Raw genomic sequence first — 20,070 nt, forward strand, 5'->3', positions numbered from 1 at the left:
GAATTGACGCAGCTTGAAGCTTATTTCTGCATTGTGGTGGAAGTTGATAAATGGATCTACGGCTGTAGATCCATAGTAATAATGTAGTAATGCATGCCATAACGTTGAATTAAGACGGGAAATATATTATTAGTAATAGTAGTTTAGAAATTACGCTATCGATTTAATGGTGTATTTTTAAAAATGATTAAAGTTACATACATTTTATTTCTGCATTCTGGTGGACGTTGATAAATGGATCTACAGCTGTCAATCTACATTTTTATTTTATCATATTTTTTTAATGGCTCAAAATAAAGAGTAATGCATGCTATAACTGAAATAAGACAGGAAAATATTATAATAGGTTTAGAAATTATCCTATCGCTTTAATGGGGTATTTAAAACTGATCAAATTTACATACATTTTTAACTAAATTATTTTCATACACATAAAATGATATTCAAAACGATATCAATATTTTTGCTGCCCTACATGAGGCACACTAACATTCTTAAGAGCTTTATGCAACACCAATATTAATTATGCTTCATTAATCTATAAAGATCAGTCAGCTTCAGTGTTATTGCGGTCTTTCATTAAAAATAAGACAAAATTAATTCATTAATAATAAAACAAATACATCATGTATAATATTTTTGTGTTCACAAAATGCTTAGCTATCACAATTCAAAACACAATTTTATTTTATTTTTCCCCCCTATTTCTTCTTGCAGAATGCTGGCTACAGAAGTAACATCATCTGCAATATTATTTGGTGAAGCTTTTCTTCTAGAAAGATTAGATTCTTCCAGCTGGTGCACTTGTAGGTGTTGATCATCCAAATCACTTCTTTATATTCACCAGGTTTCTTTACAATGGTCCTCTTCCAGACTTTCCACAAACATGTTACCTCTGCCAGGAGGTTAAAATATCTTGGTACTTGTTGAGATTTCACCACATGTATGCAGGGCTAATCTAAATGACTTGGCACACGCATAAGAAATGCTATTATCAAGCACAAAATAATGTTTATTCATTTCTTTCATTAAACATATACAGTCTTTGTGATCAGAGTGCAGCTTTTTTTAGGCTGGGCTGAAGAAACTTAATGCAAATGTATGAGCAAAAGTTGAAGCAGAAGCAATGAAACATGGCTTTCATGTAGAAAACGGTAACAATGAATAATTCAGATCCACATCTGCTAAATGCGTATACAGACTTGGCAACTGGATCCAAAAAAAAACAAAAAACAACAGAGGACAGAAATCTCTTTCTATAAAAAAAAGAAAAGAAAAAGTATTTCATCCGAAGCAGAATATTCTGCATAACAGCCTACATAAAAAAAAAAAAAATCCAATTCAAACTGAATTGATGGAACAATAACACATACATGTTAAAGAAGAGGGGAAAACAGGGGAAGAGAAAAAAGAAATACAAAAGCAAAATAACTGTACATACATTAATTACAAGCAACCTGTATAATTCACAGCTTGACAGAACCACGGCTCACGACCTCTTCGAATGCGGGGTATATAAACGTGGCTCGATTTTGAAGGGTGTAATCGAGCGCTTCAACATGCTGGTCCAAGTGACGAACATGAAATTACAAAAGGGGGCAAGTGCAAAAGTTCCAAGTGTAGCAAAGACTCTAGGTCATCCCAATCAAAATTTGATAGTCTAATTTAAAGTATTTTTGGGGAAAAAGAAAATAGACAAATCTGACTACTAGGTGTGACGAATGGACATACTTCCTGATTTGATTTAATTCCTTATACCCCAGCGTAACGTTAATGTGGCATCACAGTATCGAGTTTGCAGGCTTGGAGTAGGGCTGGATTTGGCGACTATTTGTGTATTGCTGTTTAAACGCAGTGCAGGAAGTGTTTAGGACCAAAGCTAATCATGCTGGACCGAAGAGCAAATCGGTTTAAGGAAGAGGGAAGTGAATGAACAGGACGGTGTTCAGGATGCTAGACCAAATCCCTCTAAAATGAGGAAAATCAACATTCTATAAACAAGAACACAGACAGAACTTAATGAGTGACTTGATGTCTAATACTCGGTTATCGTTCTCATCCAGCAGCAGAGTATATATGGGTAGATTTTGACCAGGGATAGAGTTTGTACCTGTGGTTGCGAAAAGTTAGTGTTGTTTGCCTTCGTTTTTCATATACTGGATCACCTGTGTCATTCTAGCAGCATAAAAAAAAGCTAAAATCTATTATATTAATATTATATTAACAAGTGTAAACTAAATATTGCACCTTCCTCCAACCTCAAAATATACAAGATCCAATTCATACACCAATAAAGGTATCCACAACGGGACAGAAAAAAACCCAAAACAAAACAAAAACACAAACCCACACAACTTAACGAAACTCACTGGAATTAGTGTATGGCTCGCTACAAGAGGTCTGTGGTGTGTTAAAGTTAACCACAGCCTCTCCTCTTTCACCTGGTTAGTGCATAAGGCTCATGACAAGGCTACCCTCACCCCCCTTTTTCCTTTTCTTGGGATTTTAAAGTTAAATTGCACTTAAGAAGGTGAAGCCAAACGGTCTCAAACGTTACCTTGAGTAATGCGTTCTACAGCTTTTTTGACCCCCGACCTGACCGTCAAATCTAAACCTGGACTGAATTTTGTAAACTTTACAGTGACCATGCAAAAAAATCGTTCCTATGGACAACATTCTCAAGCACCGCATCACGTAAAAGTCTGCAGGAACAGGGAATTGTTTAGGATTCCGATATCAAAAGTCATGCAAGTGGCCAGTGTTCGAGGTCACAGTTGTGGAATAAAGATCTGTGAATACGTTAAACTGTGCTTGTATTTGAGGGGATCGTAACACCAAAAGAGTTTGCAGACGTTTATTTTGATGACCATGAGAGACGTCGTGTGGTGCTTTGTCTAGAAAGCCTTAAAACTGTAAACAATTATTATTTAGGGATTGGGGGAAGGGTATTGAACGTAAATAGGTATTGCAATAAACACAATAGATTTCTAGTGACCCGAAAGGATGCACCATCTTGATCGAAGGCTGAATTTCATGGGGAAATTGTTTAACTCTCAAGGCACTACATTCCCCTTGAAGCCATTTTCTTTTCTTTTTTTTTTCCAGATTTGCAGTATGTTCTGAGACAGCACTCGGTTGTATGGTGTGCAATTCTGTCAGCCAACAGTTACAAACTATAACTGTACGAGTTGCAGATTTGATATTTCAAGTATGGATTTCTTATTACAAACGGATTGAATTTGATACCATTTCTGATTTGTTCTTTGACGTTTGTGTCGTATTTCCTTTGTGGTTTGTGCGAGTACATTCTGGCAGCCATCGTCAAAGGCGTTTCTGTCTGTCTTAGCCTTAGCAAACGGTGATTGCTGAGCTGTTGTGAAAAAGACTCGACAGATACAGACCATAAAATGATGTCACTATGGCTGTAGAATAAAGGCCAGACAAATGCTTTTGCACTTGTTCAAGCACACGCACACAGACACTATTTACAAGCTCTGAGGCTATGTACAGATGTGTCTGCGGTCAAATACAGACTGTTGCTGACATCAATAACACTGGACCAATGCGACAGGACTATGGGTACTGTAGGTGCAGTGTGCAAGCTTGGGTAACCTGCACATCGTAGCGTGTCTGTGACAGACAGTGATTGATTACCAGCCAACAGAACCAGCTAAGTAGGAAGTTACTGTAATAACCAGGGAATCACTGGATGATCGGCATAGTTCTAATTTACATAACATAGTAGAAAGCTTTGCATTACAGAGGAACACCAGGTACAGTAACAATGGCATGTTTAGAGAGTTCTGGCACTGCCTATGCACGTGGGGGTATCCGAGCTATTCAGTGCCATGGGAAAGGATTGCAGTGCAGGGTTCACCAAAGCAGGGATGGATATCATACCCGGAGCGCCAATCATGTTCACTGGCCCCATTGTGCCAACTGGACAGGGGACCTGAGGCCACTGGGATGGAAACCCAGAAGCTGGCATTACCCCTCCAAAAGGGCCAGTGGGGAGCATGTATGATGGATGGAGAACGGGTGAGGGTGCGTTACTGAGGGCAGGTGGCACGCTGGGACCCGGAGCAGCTGAAAGTGGGCACGGGAGGGGCAGCTGGAATGGCAGGGACTTTGGGGGTGCAGAAGCCCTCATCTGCATGCAAAGAGAGAAAGAAAGGTGAGGAAGAATGAAAGACAGATATAGTTAGTATGAGGCAAGAGTTAAAAAAGCTACTGATAGCTTTTTAGTAGTACATATTAGTTTTTTATGGCATAAAAGTTTTTTGACACCTGACCATCACAGTCATTTTCTGTTTGACTCCAGACCTGGTCTGTCATGTACTGTTAGAATATCCTCCATTCTGCAGGGAAGGCTTTAAACTAGATATTGGAGTGTGGCTGTTGAGATTTGATCAGCCACAAAGAGCATTAGTGAGATCAGGCAGTGATGTCAGGTGAGGAGGTCTGAGGTGCAATTCATCTGAAAGGTCTTCGGAGGGGTTGTGTAAGGTCAGGGCTTGGAGAAGGAAACTGCAAAGGTTTGCACGGGGGTCATGCTGGAACAAGTTTGGGGCCATTTAGTTCTGGTGAAAGGAAGCACTATAAAGCTACAGCATACAGAGGCATTTTATACAACTGTGCTTCCAACTTTGTGGCAACAGTTTGGGGAAGAACCCCACAGGAATGAGACGGTCAGGTGTCCGTAACCTTTGGCCATATAGTACACCAACAGAAATAAGGAGACACTCATTTCCTATGAATTTGCGCTGGTAAGTAAGAGGTCAGCAATTATACACCAAAGGAAGAATCAAGCAAGCAAGATCTCAGGTTTTTAGAGTAGGACCTATGACTTTGCAAACCTAGACATACTTCTTAAACAGTGAAGTGTAGCGGTGTCACTTCTGTGGTATAAGAAAGCATCATGCATACTCATGTCATGTCAGACATATTATACTCGTGTCATGTACCTAATATCTGATGAAGGAACCTGTTTCTCTTGAAATAAATGTGTCAAAGACTAGACATTAATTACCCCCTAATTCCCTTAGACCCCTGGACCACAACGAAATTTCTGCAAAGTTATGTGAACTTTTGCATACAAGTCATCAACGTTTAAGAGCAAGAACCAAATTGTTGAAACTCTTGACATCTGCCATGTGTCTAGCAGAGACAAATCAGGGGTGAGAACTGTACATCAAATATACACAGACAAACATGTATTAAAAATGAATCACTCAATACAACCAGTTTATTACGAATCCTCAATATTAGAATAAACTGTTTTTAAGCTTTATGTACACATTAGTTCTTTTTATTGTACAGTTTTACTGCTGGATAATAAAGATGTCTAAATCGGAAAATCACTGATAAAAGGACCACCTCTCAGTGGAATGAATCTACATCTGCAGGATGTACCTGAACTGTGCCTCCACTCATGTGTGTCAGCGTGCCCTTCAGGTCCTGATTCCGTTGCTGCTGTTTGATTTGGTTAAGGGAAGGGCGGGGCTGAGGGGCGGCGCTGAGCGTCTCTCTTGCCCAGTCGTCAACCAGCTTGTGCAAGTCGGCGGTGAACGTCCGCTTTTTGTTATTGCTGTTGTTGGTCTGAGCCTGAGCGAGTGTTGTGAATGGCTGAGGATCAGGTACAGGCATGGCAACAGGAGACGGTGCTGATTGCTGATTGGATGCTGAGCTTACTGAAGTTGTTCCACTGCAATGCGATGACCCTAGAAGAGAGACATAGAGGAGAAAGGACACCTTAAAAATGAAGAACGAACAAAAAAAAGGACAGAAATAGTGCGTCACGAGTCATCGGTTGGCTGCTTGATGTGAATCTGGCCGTCTTTTGGCTAGTGCGCACATGCCTGTTATCACTTTCCCCAGCTAGTTGGATTTTTCGGTATTTCCGGACAACAAGCAGCCAAAAGATTTGACTCCCCCGCATAACTGCTGAATCACGTCTTACAATCAAACATGCAGACAAAAAAGAACAGAAGCAACACCATCCACTGCCATGCAATAGGAAGGGGAGAATTTAAAACAATGAAGTGAAACACTTCATTGCTGCATTTTTTTTTTGGTTTGTTTTTTAACACTCAAACACAAGTAGATGACAACGCTCACTCTTGTGGTCATGCCAAGAGACACCAACAAAGAAAAAATAACAGCAAAACGAAGAAAAAGGGAATAACAAAAGAAAGGAAGAAGGATCTACAGAGTAAGAGTAAATGGGATAGTTACTACTACTGCGCTCTTTGCCTAGACATAGTCGTTTCAGAGTAGACCCTATAGAGAGGCAGAACAATACAGACAACACAGGGTTAGGGGCAAGGAGGGAGACGCTGCACACCTTTGCTCACTGGACAAACTGGTGGACAGCCACAGGCAGCAACCAAATCAGTTAATAAACACAGGATCAGAATAAGGAGGTGCGGGGAGATTTAATTAGGCTGTAATGCTTGGGAGCATGTGCATTATTCGTGAGAAGAATGGGCCCAAAATGTACTTCCAACTGGAATGGGGGAAAAAAAAAAATGGAAAACAGAAAACGACTCGTTGACCAAAATCATTTTTTTCCTTCTCTTTCTTTTAAATAAACAGAGCACTCGGAAACAGTAAACTCATTACTGCATTCTTATGCTTCACTGTGCACTCTGGAAGCTAGGCTAGACTTGATCCAAGCGGACTTTTATCTAATACAGGCAAGCGTATCCAGAAGCTAAGTGTAACACCATCCATTAATAAAATCCTATGTTTTAAGACTGTGATGTGTCATCACTCAGGCAATGTGCCCTCTCAATACATTTTGTTCATGTGCAATGAATGTAATATCTATTCGAACCAGATGGAGCTATGACTAAAATATATGAGGATAAATACGAAAAAGATGTCAAGTCCAAAACCTACAAGATTTTCCCAAAGTTATGAGCAGTCTTATGCTCACTCTAGAGTTGCTCATGATTTTAAATCTTGTAAAAAATATAAAGAGATTTGTGTCACGCTCTCAATTACTCACTTGTATCCTAAAAAACTCCAGCTTAATTAAACACAGACTATAGTGACTAAGAATTCGACCTCATAACGAAGCCCAGTGACGAACGTGGTACTGCTATAAGCTGGTAGAGTTACGAATTTCCATTCTGAGATAATAAAATCGTTATTTTATATTTATAAAGAGTCATTTCCTGATTTCCATTTGCAAAAAAAAAAGAAACCCGATAAATCACACTGTGCGTTTCAAATTTCCATTTTCGGATGTGACGCAGCAAATTATGTAGAAAACTGCATGTCTTTAGCTGTTTATAAGATAGAGGGATTTTGTGGCTCTTCATATTTAGTAGTATCCAGGACACAGTTTTAGCAGAGACTCACACTAAAATATAGGTCTCAAAGACTAGGAATGGGAACAGTAACTTTAAGGAGGGATCCACTCATTTTTAAAATAAAGCAAAATAAAATAATATACATAATATATCATAAATAATATAATAAAGTAGTAATATATTTATAATTATGATTAATTATCAGGGGAAAAAAAAAATCTAAACTCAATGTTTCTGGACTGCATCTAAACCTCTTTCCTCTGGTGGGAACATGACCTCTGTATAACAGAAGGCCATTCCCTTCACCATTTATGCTTACTAGGAAGGCTAGGAATTAAAAAACAACCAATTATGAACAGAACATGAATATACTGGGGGCATGGAAGTGAAGATATATTTATAAATACACTCTACAGAGAGAACCCCGAAAAATAGGTTTGTGTGACAGCATGTCAGTCATCACAGCTGAAGGTGTTCATTGATGCCCGAGGAAAACAAAAACAGAGAAACAGTTGAAATTAAGTTCTACTTAAAAAGACATTAAAGCACAAACTGTTTTGGGGGAAAAAAGCTATTCTACAAGAGTAGCAGAGGCTGCTTTGTTTTTTTTTTCTTATGTTTAAAAGAGTCATGCAGTGTAGAGCCAGAGATGAGGAAGGAAGGAAGGAAGGAAGGTAAGAATTTGATATACGGCCCTGACGGTCTCCAAAGTGAGCCTGGCTTGTGCCTCTGGCATGCACGTCTTCCGAATCCAAACATGAGACAGCGCGCTCATCATCCTCTTATGCCGGTATGGGCCTTTTTTTTTTTTTTTTCTTTTTTAAACATATGTGAGGACAATCAGTGAAAAAGAAAGAAACCACATGTACAGAAGATACAAAGGCTTTGGCAAGACACGCATATTTAAGTGCTCTTTCGTGTTCTCAAAAGATTCAAGGTTTTTGGAAAGCCCATGTTTGGGGGAAGACACGGTTAATGTTGTTTGGTACGCAGAAGCAGCGCAAAGCGTTTGTATGAATGAAGTAATCGACAAAATCGGTGCGGGAATGATCAATGGACAAATGGAAATGGATGAAAAATGTCTGATGAGAATGTTGATGGCTGTGTGTATAGGGGGAAAAAATTAAAACAAGTCACATAACTTTCGGGATGGGCAAACAGAGAGAGAGAGAGAGAGAGAGAAACAGAGGGAGAGAGAGAGAGAAAGAACCTAAAAAAAATGGACTGGAAAGACAGATGGAATGAGTGAAGTAAAGTAGGAATAAAACAAATACAAACAGATGGACAGAGACACGGGTCCACTGAGGAATCTAGTGCGTGGTTTGCTACTAGATTTATAGGTGACTCTCTCGGATGTTTGGTGGTAAACGGTCCAGCCTGTGAAGAACGAATATAAGAGGTAGAGAGAAAAGAAAGGAAGAAGAGAGAGGGGGAAAGAGAGAGAGAGAGAGAAAGAGAGAGAGAGAGAGGGAGAGTGGTGTAACAGCGAACACATCAGATTTTAGAGACCCGTATCATCTCAGCATAGACAGTAAGGCACAGCCAAATATTAATAGGATTAATGGTCATGTTCATGGTGTGTGTGTGTGTTGGGCCACTGGTCCTTGTTCTTATCTATACAGGACTGGCAGCAGAGACTTGTTTGCAAGTTATGAAAATGTCGTGTGTGACTGTGTGTTTAATAGATGCAATAACTGATAATGCATCTAAGGAAATATTTAAAGATCCCAATCTAATACTTTGCAGCCTTCCTACAGCGTGTGTGTTTACGATGTGTGTGACACACAGATGAAGAGAGTCCTTAAGAATGCTGTGTAATAAGTGATCATGCAAATTCATGTATTGAGCACTTCGACAAAGACTTGTATATGAACATGTGTGAGAGTATGAGAGACACAAATGTAGATTATACACAGACACAGCAAGGGTCTAGATATAAATATATATGTATATATGTAAGGGCAGAGTCTGTGGATGCATGTGTGTGTGTTACCTTGCCCTGGGAGCGCAGGTGGGGCTGAATCATAGATGTTGTCAGAGGAAAGTGAGACTTTGAGCGAGCATGGCTGCTGGGTTTGGACTGGTTGCAGAGGTTCAGACACTGGACTCTGCAGTGTGGCCCTGCTGGAAGCCACAGAGCTGTTACCTAGACCTGAGCTTTTAGCTGGGGATGCCGACATGCTGGAACAGGTCTCGGCTAGAGAGAGAGAGAGAGCGTTTGTACTGCAAAGAATTAAAAAAAAAAAAAAACAACAATGCTGTCTACACAAGTATGCACTTAAACATACCTGGGCTGTTGGCACGGTTGGATTTGAGCTGTTGCACAGTTGGATTAAGAAGCTTGCCCGCTTTGAGCTTGTGTTTGGAGGTTCTGCGGCGGCGGCCAGTTGGGGGCACAGCATGCGGGAATCCCACGCTAGGAGGCACGGCGCGTCCGAGTCGCGAATAAAGCTGCTCAATCTCGCTTCTCTGATGGGCTTGCAGCTCAGAGATTTCCTTCATATGCCTGAGGAACAGCAGGAGACATGGACTCATGTTTCGGTTCAAGTAAAACTTTAGGAATTGTAGGAACAAGTGGGATTAACTTTTAGAGAGCAAGGTGTTCTAAGGGAAAAGGCAAGACTGATTAGAATTCCTTCAGAAAAGGAACAATCCCACAGCACAGTTCCACATCTACATTAATCTATAGCCCATACACGCATACATAGTTACCTCCTAATCTAAAGTTACTCCAGCTGTCATAATGCAATTATTTTTATGCACAAAAAAAATTCCATAAAGATTTGCGGCGCTATTTATTTACATTTTCCTTGAAGTTAATCTGTTTGTTTGGCCCTTAATATGACCTGCAACCAATTTGTAAAATTACTGGCAGCCAAGTATAATAACAATGGCATCAACTGGATAATCATACTTGATGTCACCTGCCACTATGCATTATGTCCTGCAGTTTTAATGAACACTTTACCGAGGCTAACATCTAGCAGTACAGCTGGTTCCAGTGACAGCATATTTTGCACTGCAGGCTCAGTAAGCACAAACCTAGTTAGGTTCGCATTATGTGCTCACTGAAAAAATGAAAATGATGACAGCATTACAGTGTGCTTCTGAGCGCTGCTGAACATCATTTTCTCAACGTGTGGGACAATGTTTTGTGTATAGAAGCATGCACAGAAATTGATAGGCACAACCTGCAGTCTGTGCTACTGAAGAATCAGGAGTTTGCATATTAGTGGTGTATTTACTTTTCTCTAAGCTTCTGCAGCTCCTTTTTCATGTCAGCATCCTCAAACTCCGAGTCATTGTCACTGCTGACGTATGCGGAGTGGGCATGGCTTGAAACACACGGGGCGTGGCCATTAAGAACTGGTGGACGACAGGGAGAATCGGAGCTCTGCACACTGCTGCTGCGACCAGAGCGACGGAAGAAAGCTACAGCCCGTTTTACAAGATCACTTCCGACGTGCTCCGAATGGGTGGGAACGGCCTGTGCAGGTTTATGGGGCAGAATCATGTGGCTGTCCTCTTCGCCAGAATCTGTGGAGAGATGGTAGCCATGCTGTGTGGCTCCATCCATTGAAAAGGAGGTATGAGCGTGAGGCATTGAGGTTGCGGCCTCCACGTTGGAGGTGAGCATGTCCTAGAGGAAAAGAAAAAAAAAAAAAGCTGTAATAATTGAACAGCTACGTCACATCCAGAGAACAAATGTACAGCCGTACACTGGTCATATCTAGAATAGGTTTATATACACAGCTCATATCAAGAAATGGATTATACTGTAAATACTGGTCAAATCTAGTACAGTTTTATACACACCGGTCATATCTAGAATAGGATTACACACAATGGGCATATGTAGAAATGCATTATACTGTAAATACTGGTCAAAACCTATAACAGTAGTATTATACACACTAGTAATATCTGGAATAAGATTATATACACTGGACGTATCTAGAATAAAAACGATATACACTAGACATTTCTGTGAATGAATATACTATATATCTAATGGTTTTGTGTACACTGGTCATATCTAGAAATGGATTATACTGTAAATATTGGCTAAATCTAGAACAATTTTTACACACTGGTCATATCTACTGTAGAATAAGGTTATATACACTGGACATTTCTAGAATAGGATTATATACACTGGTCATATCTAGAAATGGATTATACTGTAAATATTGGCTAAATCTAGAACAATTTTTATACACTGGTCATATCTACTGTAGAATAAGGTTATATACACTGGACATTTCTAGAATAGGATTATATACACTGGTCATATCTAGAATAGGACTATATACACTGGTCATATCTAGAATGAGATTATATACACTGGTCATTAATGGAATAAGGTTATATAAAACTGGTCATATCTAGAATAAAAGATTACACATGCCAGTCTGAACTAGAACAAAATTATATACACTGGTCATATCTAAAATAAAATGATATTCACTGGACATATCTAGAATGAGATTATATACACTGGTCATTAATGGAATAAGGTTATATAAAACTGGTCATATCTAGAATAAAAGATTACACATGCCAGTCTGAACTAGAACAGAATTATATACACTGGTCATATCTAAAATAAAATGATATTCACTGGACATATCTAGAATAGGAACTGATAAGAATGCAGTGAAGAGCGCAGTTCTTTAGAAAACTCTCTTTCACACCTGATATAGGTTTGGAGGCGCTGAGTAACGATTACTATGGCACATCTGCATTGTTTGGCCTCCATTCTCATCTGCAGTGGAAACGCCGATATCTGCATCCTCGTCTCCTGCGTGTCCAAGTGCCACAGAACTGCAGGAAGTTCGGCTCTTTCTGCCACGCTCCAAACTCTGGACAATATCTGGTGCCGTGGGAGCAATCTAGAGATAACGGTTATGGTAAATGCATATACATGTGCGATAGATAACGTGAAATATGCAGAAGTCTTGTTACCTGGAAACGGCTTTTCGAGGTAGAGAGTCCGTCAGAGTTGCCCTCCAAGTCAGTTGCCGGCTGTCTATTTAAAGCTAACACAATATGAACACATTTAGCTCAGTTCATGTTCATATTAAATGATATCTTTTAACATGGAGTAAAGATAACCTGGTTTGAATAATCCCCCTTATACAAAACCATACATAAATACACCACTTACGAGCAACAGCAGAGTCACTCAAGGTACCGAGACTATCGATCCTCTCTGGAATCTGAGGCTGAAAGAGGGGAAAAAAGAAGGAATCAAACACAGGAACTGATGCAGATAATTAGAATTTGTACAACCAGAACAGATCAACCTAAGCAACTTTGTTTTCAGTGGCTCTTCACTCCAGCTCCTGGCTTTTACATAAATTGCATGCACAGAGAACTTCTATACATGCTTCTATAATTAGTGTCCTTGCTGTTAAGATGTTTGCTGCTATGCGTAAATATGATTAAATGTATATTATAGCTGTATGCCTTAATGTAAGATACACTGGCTGGGCAATGATCCTCTTTAGATCTAATTAATCTAACTCTAATTAATGCCATTTCACAATATGTCTAATGCTGATGGCTAAATGCTTAGAGGTTTCTTTCTATCCATGTATTTATTTATTACCAGAATCTCCCCTCTTCTCAGTGGTCCATCGCTGCTTTGGCTGTCTGATACTGGAGGTGAGCCGGGAGGATCCGAGGTGGAACTCGTGGATTGTGAGGGATTATGCTCCTGGTACAGAAGATTCCTGAGCTTCTCATCAAGCGTCTTTATTGTCCTGTCAGTGAACTCTAGTCTAGGAGGCCCTTCCCCATCAGACTCTGCTGGTCCACTCCCTGGCTGTGTGTGTGAAGTGGAAGCAGGGGGACCTTGAGTTTGATGGGCAGGGCTCTGAGGCTGTGACTGCGTAGGGGGTGGAACAGGGGTGGAAAAAGGCTGCTGAAGCACTACTGGTTGAACCTGGGTCAGAGACGTGTCCGAGACAGGGCTGGGGTCGTGACTGGCTGGCTGGGGAGGGGGGACATTTGTTTTCACATTATCAGCCTGGACATTATCAGCCTGGGAAGTGGGAGTGGCGATAGGACAGCACGGGATGTCGGCAACCATGGACATTCCTCTTGAATGAGTCTTTTGAGGATCGTCTGCTGTTTGGGGGTGTTCGGGGGCACTGAGGGGGGCGGTGTTAGACAGTGGTGGGTTATTCTGTAGAGGTCTGGCTTCACCTATGCTAGCGTCTGGAGCTGCAGGTGTGCCCTCTGGGTCTGAGAGTCAGAGAGAAGGAAAAAATAAATAACCTTGATGAATAACAACCTTGATTTACAAAGTACCAACTCAGCTAGCAGTACTTACTCATCCTAACATTTGTGTTTGCTTGTGTGGAACACTTTTTAAAAAATATGCTGTCTGGTTACAGTCCTACTACTAGCACACTAGCATACACACATACCTTTGGCTGTGAGATTGTCTTCACCATTACTGGCAGTCTCTGCCACAGGGCAGATGATGAACCAACGTTTTCCAGTGTGAAGTACTAAGACACATGGACACACACCCATTACAACACAAACAGCGTCACACATGCACTCCTGATCAATATCAATCTCAGAAACTGAGAACCGGTCACACAGTACATTACTGTCTCTTTAAAAGCTTTCCATTATCACATCATGCAGATCATACGTATGCTTAACAGTGAAACACCAGACTGGACTATAGGATTAATGCAGTGTCCATTCAACATGTGGAAATGTGTACACAGAAACCTGATTCTGCTGAAATGCATTTAAATCAGTTACATAACTAAGTATACATATACATGCTTCTAAAAGTCTTACCATTTTGTTGGTATACCAATTGATTAGACTGCGTTTGCTGAGGCTTTGCTCCCTAGAAAATCCGAGAAGAAAACATACTTCGATTAAACATTAGATACATATCCAGGTGAATATATACATCTGTTTAGTGTATAACGGTTTTCTTATTAGAATGTAAACCGAAAGTGGGTGATTGATTTGTTTTTTGTTTTTTTTTTAAAAAAAGTTAACCTTCCAAATGAATGAATGAATGAACACAACTTTCCTGCCTCTAATCCTGCCCATCTGTGAAGCTTTCTGAAAAATATTCCATTTCCTCTCAATTGTGACTAACTAGGATTCAAAAACAGTGAGGTCTTTCACAAAAGCAGGATTGTTATTTAGGCTACAGCCATATAATAATATTTTATATTATATTCCTGGTAGATCAGAAAATGACGAAGAGGAATATTAAATTTAAATTACAAGTAAATAATCTTAAAATGAATTAAATGATTATTCTTGGATTATTCTGTGTTAGCTATAAGCATTTCATCATTTTTCTAAGAAATTCTGGTAGAAATATGGTTCTATTTTGGAGCTCAGTATTTTGGAGGCAGTGTTTAGTACCTTTGTCCAACTGACAGGAGCGTGAAGTGTGTGTGTGTGTGTGTGTGAAGGGGGCATGTGTTGTTTAGGGTAATTCAAGTCATGCCCTATTAGGTGATTAAAGTTTCTATAGTATGGGGATTACATAATGAACAGATTTATTAAAAGAAAAAGAAAAAAAACATAATAATAGATGACAAGTGTCAATTTACATCAATTAAACAAAAGGGGATAGTGAGAAAACAGCTGTTTAAGGATGATGGCAGGAACACTACATCAAATAACTATAAACGTGGAAAAAGTAAATTCCTTAATAAACAAAAAAAGTGTCATGACAACGTCGTCCTAATTAATACACACGACATTCTACATATGCTGTATCTGCATCACACAACTCCAACTGACTGTATATGACTGTAGAAAGGACATTATTCATAATCACACTCTCCGGTGTTTAGAATAATTCATAAATCACACTCTCCGGTGTTTAGAATAATTCATAATCACACTCTCCGGTGTTTAGAATAATTCATAATCACACTCTCCGGTGTTTAGAATAATTCATAATCACACTCTCCGGTGTTTAGAATAATTCATAATCACACTCTCCGGTGTTTAGAATAATTCATAATCACACTCTCCGGTGTTTAGAATAATTCATAATCACACTCTCCGGTGTTTAGAATAATTCATAATCACACTCTCCGGTGTTTAGAATAATTCATAATCACACTCTCCGGTGTTTAGAATAATTCATAATCACACTCTCCGGTGTTTAGAATAATTCATAATCACACTCTCCGGTGTTTAGAATAATTCATAATCACACTCTCCGGTGTCACCCAAATGAGGATGAGGTTCCCTTTTGAGTCTGGTTCCTCTCAAGGTTTCTTCCTCATACCATCTAAGGGAGTTTTTCCTTGCCACAGTCACCTCAGGCTTGCTCACTAGGAATGATTTTGTCCAACATCTAGGACTTTTGTACATATGTTTATGTTCTGTAAAGCTGCTTTGAGACAATGTCCATTAAAGACACATTCCATAAATTATTCCTTACATCACAGTATTCATTTACACCTTCAACTTTTCAGGCAAAGAGCATCTCCACAAGGAGCATTAAAGCTTATTCTTAAGCATGAAGCAGACATTAGCATTTCATTCCTCTCTGCACACTTTGCTCATCAGCATTCCCTCCCTTGCCATAGGAAAAAAAATGCACTCTGGGGGAGGCTTAATAACTATACATCAAAAGAGGTTGGCTCTTTAATCTTTAATGTCTGAAGGAAATGGTGAGTGCTAGCCGTCAGGCATTAAGCGATGAATCTCACTCGAAGACAGACAACATCCTCTAGGCACTCGGAGAATATTTAACAGTGTGTAAGGAAAACGATCGGGTCGCATTTCCTGATATTTTGTAGTAAATAGTTTTACAACTGGACATGTTAATTATGTTAAGTAAACTGAAATAATTGCCCCGCAAATTAATTAGACATTAAATGATGCAAAAAGAGTCCATTTCTTCGTGGTTCTGGGCTCACCTCAAAACCAGTTCCCCCTTTGAGGTTCTGATGTGGCTGGGAAAGATGTCCTGAACCTCTCTCTCCCTCTGCATCTTCACTCAGGATGTCCTCAGCCTTCTCCACTATGTCCTTCAGGTGCTCAATGAACATCTCCTTCTCAAGCAGCAAGATAAAGTCGTTCTCAACCTAATGGACAAATAATGTACTGATTTTAAAGAAAGTGTGCAAGTCCTTAAACATTATAAACATAACTAGCAACCGTCTTGACAGTTAAACCTTGGACACCTTGGAATTCCATGACGGTCACGAACACCAAGTGATATTCTGCAGTATGGAGGAACAGATTGAAGGGATCTAGATAAATCTGAAAAGCTGTTTGCGAAAGCGTGTATTGTTAAAAGCAGTATACAAAAAAAGTGAACTGAATAAGTAAATAATTAACTCAAGAAATAGAAGCATAAAATATATATTGCAAAAATGATCCCCCCAATGGCCAGAAGTGGTACTGCAAGGGCATAACTATTTTTTAATAACTTTTTTTTTTACGTTGATATTAACCAAAACGTAAAACCAAACATTTAAATTGTGTTGGCAAAGAGGTAAAATTCCAAATCAGCAGGGTTCTCCGAGACCAGCATTGTGCTCTAAATTAACAAGACCATTATATAACAGGGGCATCCTAGTATGCTGTTATACAGCCAAAGGTCTTGTATAATTCAAGTGTTGGGTTAAGAAAGAAAATGGAAGACAAATCAATATTTAAATGTAGCTCTTACAAGAGTGGAGGAAACAGGGTTGGGGCCAGATACAAATGCAAAGCAGAGATGAGAGAGGGGCAGTTTTATCAGAGCAAAAAATTAAGGACTAACAAATTCTTAAACAGAGAGCTCTGTTATTGCTCATAATGTTTTGCCTGTTCGTGTATGTATAGATAGATAGATAGATAGATAGATAGATAGATAGATAGATAGATAGATAGATAGATAGATAGATAGATAGATATCACATACACACACACATATACATACATACACACACAACATTATGAGCACTGACAGGTAAAGTGAATAAGACTGATTATCTCCTCATCATGGCACCTGTTAGTGGGTGGGATATATTAGGCAGCAAGTGAACATTTTGTCCTCAAAGTTGATGTGTTAGAAGCAGGAAAAATGGAGTGTAAGGATTTGAGCGAGTTTGACAAGGACCAAATTGTGATGGCTAGACCACTGGATCAGAGCATCTCCAAAACTGCAGCTCTTGTGGGGTGTTCCCAGTCTGCAGTGGTCAGTATCTATCAAAAGTGGTCCAAGGAAGGAACAGTGGTGAACCAGTCACAGGGTCATGGGCGGCCAAGGCTCACTGATGCATGTGGAGCGAAAGCCTCCATCCATCTGATCTGATCTGATCCAACAGATGAGCTACTGTTGCTCAAATTGCTGAAGAAGTTAATGCTGGTTCTGATAGAAAGGTGTCAGAATACACAGTGCATCACAGTTTGTTGTGTATGGAGCTGCATAGCTGCAGACCAGTCAGGGTGCTGACCCGAAAGCACCAACAATGGGCACACGTTAGAATCAGAACTGGACCACGGAGCAATGGAAGAAGGTGGACTGGTCTGATGAATCACATTTTCTTTTAAATCACGTGGATGGCCGGGTGCGTGTGCTTCACTTACCAGGGGAACACAGTGCACCAGGATGCACTACGGGAAGAAAGCAAGGTGGCGGAGGCAGTGTCATGCTTTGGGCAACGTTCTGTCGGGAAACCTTGGGTCCTGCCATCCATGTGGATGTAACTTTGATACGTACCACCTACCTAAGCATTGTTGCAGACCATGTACACCATTTCATGGAAACGATATTCCCTGATAGCTGTGGCCTCTTTCTGGAGGATGCGCCGTTCCAAAAAGCAACAATGGTTCAGGAATGGTTTGATGAGCACAACAACGAGTTTGAGATGTTTGGTCTCCAAATTCCCTAGATCCTAATCCAATGAAGCATCTGTGGGATGTGCTGGACAAAGAAGTCCGATCCATGAAGGCCCCTTCTCACAACTTACAGGACTTAAAGGATCTTAAAGTGGAGTCCATGCCTTGTTGGGTCAGGGCTGTTTTAGCAGCAAAATGGGGACACAAACAATATTAGGCAGTCAGTCATAATGTTATGCCTGATCTGTGTGTGTGTGTATGTATGTATGTATATATATATGTATATGTATATATATATATATATATATATATATATATACATATATATATATATATATATATATATATATATATATATATATATATATATATACACATATATATATATACACATATATATACACACACACACACACACACACACACACAGCATTAAACAATGATGTGCAAAAAAAAGATGAACGTGTATAAACAGAAAAATAGAACAAGGAAAACATATATGGAGGAAGTTTACCATGTATGTTGCAATCTCCTCTGGAGCATCTCCATCGAGGTCAAACTTGAAAGTGACCATCTTGTGGTTGTGAGTCTCCAGCTGGCATTCCACCATCTTATCCCCCGTGTTACACACCTACAGTATACCAAAGAGACTCAGTATGATCATGACTGGTTCAGTTAATGTTTAGAAGCACAAGATGTCAAAAGGTCTAATAAAACATCATTCTCCTACACAGAGTACATCTTAGAGGTAGATTTGTAATTCTGGCTTGTTTTGCAGAAACAGATCCCATTTATACGTAATAAGAAATGTCATTAGAAGGCAATAAAAAGGCAAACAAAATAAGATCACTCTGGTACAGTGAGAAGGAGATTTTTCAGAGCAGCAGGTTGCATTTGTGAATGCTAGTGAGGAACATGGAGAAATCTCCCAGGTGCTGCTGCAGACATCACATTCTCCATCCATCATTAAGCTAGATGATGCTTCTGCTCCACACTGTGGGAACACTGGGGTTCATAATCAGCCGTTTCAGCTGAACCAATGAACTTCTTTAACAGTGAAGCCTAAAAACAGATTTTGCTGTATTTAAAAAAAAAAAAAAAAAAGTTTAGTAGTCGTCTTTTTTCAATTAATCACTGACTACTAACAATCAGACTACTGTAGCTTAACACTTCATTACTTTCTCTATGCAGGAGGCATCGTGAAGCGGTCATTACCAGTATTAAATAAATTTCAGTTCAAAAAATTTCAATATTTTTTCCCCCTGTCTCATTTCACATTATTACACATAATTTACAGACATCTATGGTTTGATTTCTTTGCATGTGTGGACTGATGGGTTGTTACCAACATCAGAAATTTCATGTCAATATCACCTTCAGGAATATATTTACTGAAGAAATGGTGACATGTTCAATACTTATTTCACCCACTGTACATGCTTTCATGATGACAATCTATCTATACATTTAGCCATCTATCTATCTATCTATCTAGCCATCTATCTATCTATCTAGCCAGCCATTTTTCTATCTATCTATCTAGCCATCTATCTATCTATCTAGCCAGCCATCTATCTATCTATCTATCTATCTAGCCATCTATCTATCTATCTAGCCAGCCATCTATCTATCTATCTATCTAGCCATCTATCTATCTATCTAGCCAGCCATCTATCTATCTATCTATCTAGCCATCTATCTATCTATCTAGCCAGCCATCTTTCTATCTATCTATCTAGCCATCCATACATATAGCCATCCATACATATAGCCATCCATCTAGCCAGCCATCCATCCATACATATAGCCATCCATCTAGCCAGCCATCCATCCATCTATCTAGCCATCCATACATATAGCCATCTATCTATCTAGCCATCTTTCTATCTATCTAGCCATCCATCTATACATACAT

The 20,070-nt window shown here is 39.6% G+C and overlaps 1 protein-coding gene across 7 annotated transcripts in view; it reads right to left on the minus strand.

Moving 5' to 3' along the window:
* Positions 1–989: 989 nt before the first annotated feature.
* LOC131352544 (serine/threonine-protein kinase WNK2-like) overlaps positions 990–20,070 on the minus strand; it is a 65,162-nt gene continuing 46,081 nt past the window's right edge. For 3 of the 7 annotated variants that reach the window (XM_058388714.1, XM_058388710.1, XM_058388716.1), the window contains 15 exons: positions 18,670–18,786; positions 16,244–16,411; positions 14,139–14,190; positions 13,751–13,834; positions 12,928–13,565; positions 12,484–12,541; positions 12,282–12,355; positions 12,011–12,208; positions 10,562–10,956; positions 9,605–9,822; positions 9,310–9,513; positions 8,595–8,693; positions 6,235–6,279; positions 5,413–5,720; positions 990–4,150 (listed from right to left, as the gene is read on the minus strand). In XM_058388714.1, the coding sequence (XP_058244697.1) occupies positions 3,794–4,150; positions 5,413–5,720; positions 6,235–6,279; positions 8,595–8,693; positions 9,310–9,513; positions 9,605–9,822; positions 10,562–10,956; positions 12,011–12,208; positions 12,282–12,355; positions 12,484–12,541; positions 12,928–13,565; positions 13,751–13,834; positions 14,139–14,190; positions 16,244–16,411; positions 18,670–18,786 (3,015 nt within the window). In that variant the 3' untranslated portion in view covers positions 990–3,793. The remainder of the gene's footprint in view (positions 4,151–5,412; positions 5,721–6,234; positions 6,280–8,594; positions 8,694–9,309; positions 9,514–9,604; positions 9,823–10,561; positions 10,957–12,010; positions 12,209–12,281; positions 12,356–12,483; positions 12,542–12,927; positions 13,566–13,750; positions 13,835–14,138; positions 14,191–16,243; positions 16,412–18,669; positions 18,787–20,070) is intronic. The other 4 variants (XM_058388715.1, XM_058388713.1, XM_058388712.1 and 1 more) reach the window with 3 other exon arrangements.

The sequence above is a fragment of the Hemibagrus wyckioides genome, linkage group LG05 (genome assembly GCF_019097595.1).
Source record: "Hemibagrus wyckioides isolate EC202008001 linkage group LG05, SWU_Hwy_1.0, whole genome shotgun sequence".
NCBI classification, from domain to species: domain Eukaryota; kingdom Metazoa; phylum Chordata; class Actinopteri; order Siluriformes; family Bagridae; genus Hemibagrus; species Hemibagrus wyckioides.